We start from the raw sequence: 5,669 nt of genomic DNA, 5'->3' as shown, positions 1-5,669 counted from the left end.
GCGCCTCCTTAACGTCAGTATACCAAATGTGCCGGGGTCGACCTTACAATGATGGTAATGCTTCTGATCTTGATCTTCTTCTCTCTTATTTCCTTGATTCTCGATAGATTCCAACGAGGCATGCAGCAACCTCCCTCGTTGGAATTTTTCATACTTGTTCTGCTAATTTGTACTAAAGACACGTTTTTATTTGCTTTTTTAAACACAAATCCAATAAACTAGTATCAACCTATAGGTGTATTTATCTCAAGTAAAATTAAAAAAAAGTATGGAGTCTGAATATTAAACATGCAAAAGATCAATCTAGAGTACACGTTTTTGTTTTAAAGACAATGATGGCAATCGATCCAAACTGTTCGTCCCTTAGTTACTCATTTTCCTGATCGTCGTACTCTATTTCACTTGTTTAAACCGCAGAATCTCCCGCAGTTCATCACAAACCATTCATGACAAGTTTAGCCGCATTTACTCAGAAGTTTTAAATCCATTATTGACACCCATCGTCTTTCCTTGTTCCTCCTGCTGCACACAAAATGCAGCTGGACCGCACACATAAGAGATTTACATCGACTACTTTCCACGGACCACATGAAGTATCCCCATAAAGTAGCCGATCGTGCGACATTTCCGCGATTCTATCGATAGAATCATTGCTAAGAAAACGATATCATGACACTGTCGCACTACCCAGGAGAGTGACATCAAGTCTGGACAATTCGGGACGAAATCAAATGCATGTGAAGGTCCCACCGGCAACAAGAGAACCATGGACTGTCCTTGTAGAGTACCTTGTCATCTCTTGCCGCTCGTGGGCTGTCATCCGGCGTTCATCTTCTATTTCATCTCTTTGCACCGCCTTCTGCAAGCCGCAGGGAGCAACAACCAAGAAGAAGATATACTGTTATTCCGAAAAAACTATCTAGGATGAGAAGATGATGAAAGGGAATAGGAACCCTAGATGGTCAACGGCTACTATTTATTAGTGGAGGATTACAAAGAAACAAAGCGTCGTTGACTCTTCTGCACCTGTTGTTATTCCCGTCATCAATATGTGCGTGTCACAGTGTAAGTAATTGTTACGCCTGGGACTCAAGGTCCGAAGAGCTGATGAACTTGCCATGGAAGCCGTAGGGGACTCTGGAAGGAAGCTTGACGGACGCCTCCAGTTTCATCTCCTTGGCGCTGACGATGAGCAGCTCGGACGTGGACGTGGCCTCGTCGTGCATAAAGGCGATGATATGCCCGTCGTCCTCTTCTCCGCCGGACGGCACGAAGCAGGGCTCCCCTCCGAATCTCCCCTCCCCGTACATAAACCTCGTCGCCTCCCCGTTGAGAAGGTCGACCTTGGCGATTCCCGACACCCTGGGCCAGGGCTCGGCGATGGCCAAGTACGCGTACCGCGGCTTCCTCCCCAGCCTCCTCGGGTCCACCATCCCGGCCTCCAGGTTCAGCCCCTCCGCCACGGGCCGACAAGCCGCCGCCCCGGTCCGAGGGTTCAGTCGAATCTCGGTCAAGACGATCCTCAGCTCCCCTTCCACCGCCGGGTTGAACAGCCGGTCCGGCGGGCTCATGCGGGAGCCTAGCACGACCACCTCCCCCGTCTCCGGCTCGTCCCAGGCGTTCCAGAGGTGGAAGCAGAAGCACCCCGGCACGTCCACCCAGGTCATCTCCTCCGCGCCGCGCGCGTACCGGGGCAGCACCCCGAACCGAGCCACCTTGCTCGCGTCAAACTCCACCGGCGAGTCCCCAACCAGTAGCTTCCCCAGCCTGAACACCATCTGCTGGTCCGGGATCACCGCCGAGCTCTCGGTAATGGCGAAGTCGTGAACCATGGTGGGATCCTGGACTGGGATCGCCACGTCCGGGGACTTGGCCCCGTCCGGCGCGAACCAGAAGTACCTCAGGTGGGGCTGGCGCAGAACGTCGTAGCCCAGCGCGAAGAGCTCCCCCGACCGCGGGTCCAGCTTCGGGTGCGCGATCATGGGCCGCCGAAGCTGCCCCGAGAAGTCGTACCGACCCACCGTCTCCAGGTCCCCTCCCGGCGTGACCCGCACCTGGTACGGCAGGTCGTCCTCGGACATGGCCAGGAGCCTCGAGTTGAAGAAGACGAGCCCCGCGTTGGCCGTGCCGGTGCCGCGGGTCCCGTCCACCAGCCCGAACAGCCCCCGCGCGTGGAACAGGGCCAGCCGGGCCGCGCCCGCCGGTCCGTGCAGCTCGCCGATGGCCTTGGGGAACATGGGCCGGCCCGCGGCGCGCTCCTGCGCCAGCCGCGCCGTCTCCGTGAACCGGCAGACGTAGCTGGCGGCGCCACCCCGCAGCGCCACCGCGTGGATCATCCCGTCGCCGTCGAAGAGGTGGTGCCCCGCCGCCGGGGGGAACTGCGGGTTCGCGCCGTTGCGCACGTAGACACCGTCCAGCTCAGCGGGGATGCGGCCCGTTACGGGGAGGCGTCGGCGTGGGGGCTGCTCGCCGACGGGCCCGAAGTTGCCGGCGATTTGCACGGCGGGGTCTGCCGTTGCTGGGAGAGGGCGCTGTCTGTCCAGGACCTTGCGGATGAGGCCCTCCTCAGCCGCGTCCAAGGCCGCCGCAGCGCAACGCTGGAGGAGATTCCATTTTGGCCGGCGGCGCCGCCGATCCGGCCCTTCTTTCCCGGCGGCTTGCCGGACCTCGAGGCTGTTGGAGCAGCCCGGGAGCTTCGACGTGAGGTAGGGGAGAAGGGCCGAGCTGGCAGGCGCTGACATTGTCGCTGGACTGGTACTAAGTCGCCCTCTCCCACGCCAACGGAACACATATAACCAGCTAGCGAAAGCGCTTCCTTTGTTGTTTAGTGACCGGGAACGAGGATATTCGTCTGGGAGTGGCAACCCAGGCCCCCCACCCCTTCTTAGTACGCCTCCTCTCACTAAGTTTCGCTGTCTGGAGCGTTTCCCTCTTTTACCTGGCGAGTCGTCAATGGTCTGTCCAATACCGGGGGGAAAGGAACCCTACATGGATTGGCTTCCTCGGGGAATTGTCGCCCAGATTTGGAAGTTTTCGTAGCAGAGATTTTCTACCCCGGCTTTTCTGTTTTGCTGCTTCTGTTGTTGGGAGAAGGGTACTGGTCCAAACTTTGTGTCATTTGGAAAATTCGTCGAGTTGCAGTCGTGTACAGAGTCGTTGCAAAAGACTCCTTAGAGCTCTGAATCCATGAATAGAAACCACGCACGAACCCGCACAAATGGGTACCTCTGGAGAGAGACACCGAATCAGACCGAAGGAGAGAAATAAAAGTCAGAAATAAGTTAAATGAACGACTGAGTCGAGCAAATAGATTGTGGGGTGTAAGAGAAAGTGACATATATTACGAGAGAGAGAGAGAGAGAGAGAGAGAGAGAGAGAGAGAGAGAGAGAGAGAGAGAGAGAGAGAGAGAGGGAGAGAGAGAAGGATTGGATAATAAGTAAAGAACAGAGAGATAGGGAGAGACTAGATAGAAAGAGTAAAAGTAACTCTCGTGTGAGAGAGAGAGAGGTTATTCAATTTTACGTGGGAAAGGAAAAAAAGCCTGGACCAATTTCCAGTAGTCTGAGTTACTGAACCTAGTCATATTTGGGCGATTCACTCTCAAAACGAACGCACTCTTCCGCAGGCGAAAAACTCTCCTCTCCATTTAGAGATATGGCGGGGGATACGTCACATTCAGTAGCAGCCAGAATCGAAGAGGTTTCCGAAGATGCAAGTATGCAGCAGTTTGGGGATCTTTGTGCGCGATTCAGTCAGCTTTTGCTTGTCGAGTTTCTTTCAACATCGCCGTCGCTCAACGCTTTCTTCTTTCTTAACCCATCATCCACCCAATCTCTGGCCGCACCATGTCACCGCGCATCTTCACTTTTATCATCATTGCAGGTTGGAGATTTTCCTCAAGTATTATATACTTTGGGAGAGAGACGACAGACTGCGGTAGAGTGAAATGGAGAGAAACGAACCTGGGCATGATTTTAGACAGAGGATACGGTCGGTAGTAGGTTGAGAGGGCCTTCGATTGTACTGCCAAGAAAGGAGCGGGGAGGTAGGGTAGTGTTGAAACTCGTTAAAAAAAACGACCCGAATGGAGTAACTCAAAGCCCAAGATGCTGCGGTAGAAATGCGAGATTAACTCGGACATATAAATATGTGGACATGTAGTGACAGATAATACGGCATGACGTCAGCTTCCAGGGCTCTCGGTGTAGGCACTACCTTCACATGTAGTGCAGTAGAAAAACTTCTTCAACTCCAAAGCTAAAGGAGTGATGAAGACAAACCAAGGGAGAGAGAGAGAGCGGAGAAGAGAGGAAGAGACAAGAAGAAGGAACAAAACAACTTGACAGCTGCAAATTCTGATTAGGGTTCAAGGGGGATAAACAATTCTTGAAATAAGACAAAAATGGGCCTAAAATAGGCCTAAAATGGGCCATTTTCTCACAAAGGAAAGGAGGGGAGGAGTGATAAGCCTAGATATGATGTGTAAATAATTTTTATCCAATTTGTAATAAAATTAATTCAAGAACTAATTAATTTTGAAATAAATAAACCTTAATTATACTTAATGATGTTTTTAATTAATCAAAATTAAATAAAAACTTCATTTTAATTTTAAATATTTTTTGTCAAAACACTCAAAATTGGATAATTTTAATTATAAGATCATATTAATTTGAATTATTAATTTCCCAGTTATTATAAAATTTTAAGACAATTTTTATGAATTAAAATTGGGAATTAATAATAAAAAAGGGAGTTCTAAAATTGGACCTCAAGATGGACGAATTTTAGGATGAAATTTTATATTTACATTTTTTATATATTGAATTAAATTTCCAAACAATCAATTTTGAAATATAGAGAGAGAAAGTGAAGAATTTGGGGAATAGTGAAATCCGACCCCAAATTAAAATTCTAAAATTGCAGAATTGTTCCCAATCTATTTAAAACTAAAGATTAAAAACCAGATCTCGAATTAGACTCAAATTGCAATGCTTATTTTATTCAAAAGAACTTCTAGGGCATATACATTTTGCCCATGCCAAGGCGTTTTAGAATCTCTCAAGAAGAAATTCAAAATACAAATCAGAAACTTACAACATTGAATGCAGAATCAAGATCTGTCAACTTCCAAAGCAACTCTTGTGTCCTTCCTGGCCAAATCCTGGGGGAGAGCTTCAAAAAGTAAATTTTGCTTTCTTCTAGAGCTCTATTTAACGATCCAACTGTCTAGATTGTAGAGGGGGAAAAGACAAACATCCTCAAAATTTCAGCTCAATCGGACGGCTAGATTTCAAGATATCGTTGTTTTACTGAGGATTAACCCTAGCCGTTGGATTAATTTATATCTCCTCCAAGAAGGTAGAAAATGGCGTTCTCTGATTGGTTGACGCATTTTTTCTCATTTTCCCCTTTCTCAGATCGCGTTGTGCATAGTAGTTGTCTGCATCCGCACCGCACAATCATTGGAGAAGGATCGCTGTGTTTAAACAGCTAGAAACACTCCACGTCACCACGTCAGCGCTGTTTTAAAATAAAAAAATAAAAAAGACAAAACGGCTTTTCATTTATCATTAGTGCACATGCATTTTGACCGCTGCGTGCATGAAATGCACGTGGCGAATCGATTGCGCGTGCCAAATATACATTTTGAAATGTACGTGTGTCG

General features: G+C 49.0%; 1 protein-coding gene across 1 annotated transcript; it reads right to left on the bottom strand.

Moving 5' to 3' along the window:
• Positions 1 to 275: 275 nt before the first annotated feature.
• Positions 276 to 3,172, bottom strand: LOC144701026 (9-cis-epoxycarotenoid dioxygenase NCED5, chloroplastic-like). Its single transcript, XM_078572689.1, has one exon. It carries the CDS (start codon positions 2,739 to 2,741, stop codon positions 1,077 to 1,079), a length of 1,665 nt encoding a protein of 554 aa, XP_078428815.1. The 5' UTR covers positions 2,742 to 3,172; the 3' UTR covers positions 276 to 1,076.
• Positions 3,173 to 5,669: the final 2,497 nt, after the last annotated feature.

The sequence above is a fragment of the Wolffia australiana genome, chromosome 3 (assembly GCF_029677425.1).
Source record: "Wolffia australiana isolate 7733 chromosome 3, ASM2967742v1".
Taxonomy (NCBI): domain Eukaryota; kingdom Viridiplantae; phylum Streptophyta; class Magnoliopsida; order Alismatales; family Araceae; genus Wolffia; species Wolffia australiana.
The sequence above is the reverse complement of the archived record's forward strand: the minus strand, read 5'-3'. Positions and strand labels throughout refer to the sequence as shown.

What these genes read in the sequence shown, in the direction of transcription:
- LOC144701026 (XM_078572689.1), bottom strand. Translation starts at nt 2,741, where the DNA reads ATGTCAGCGCCTGCCAGCTCGGCCCTTCTCCCCTACCTCACGTCGAAG.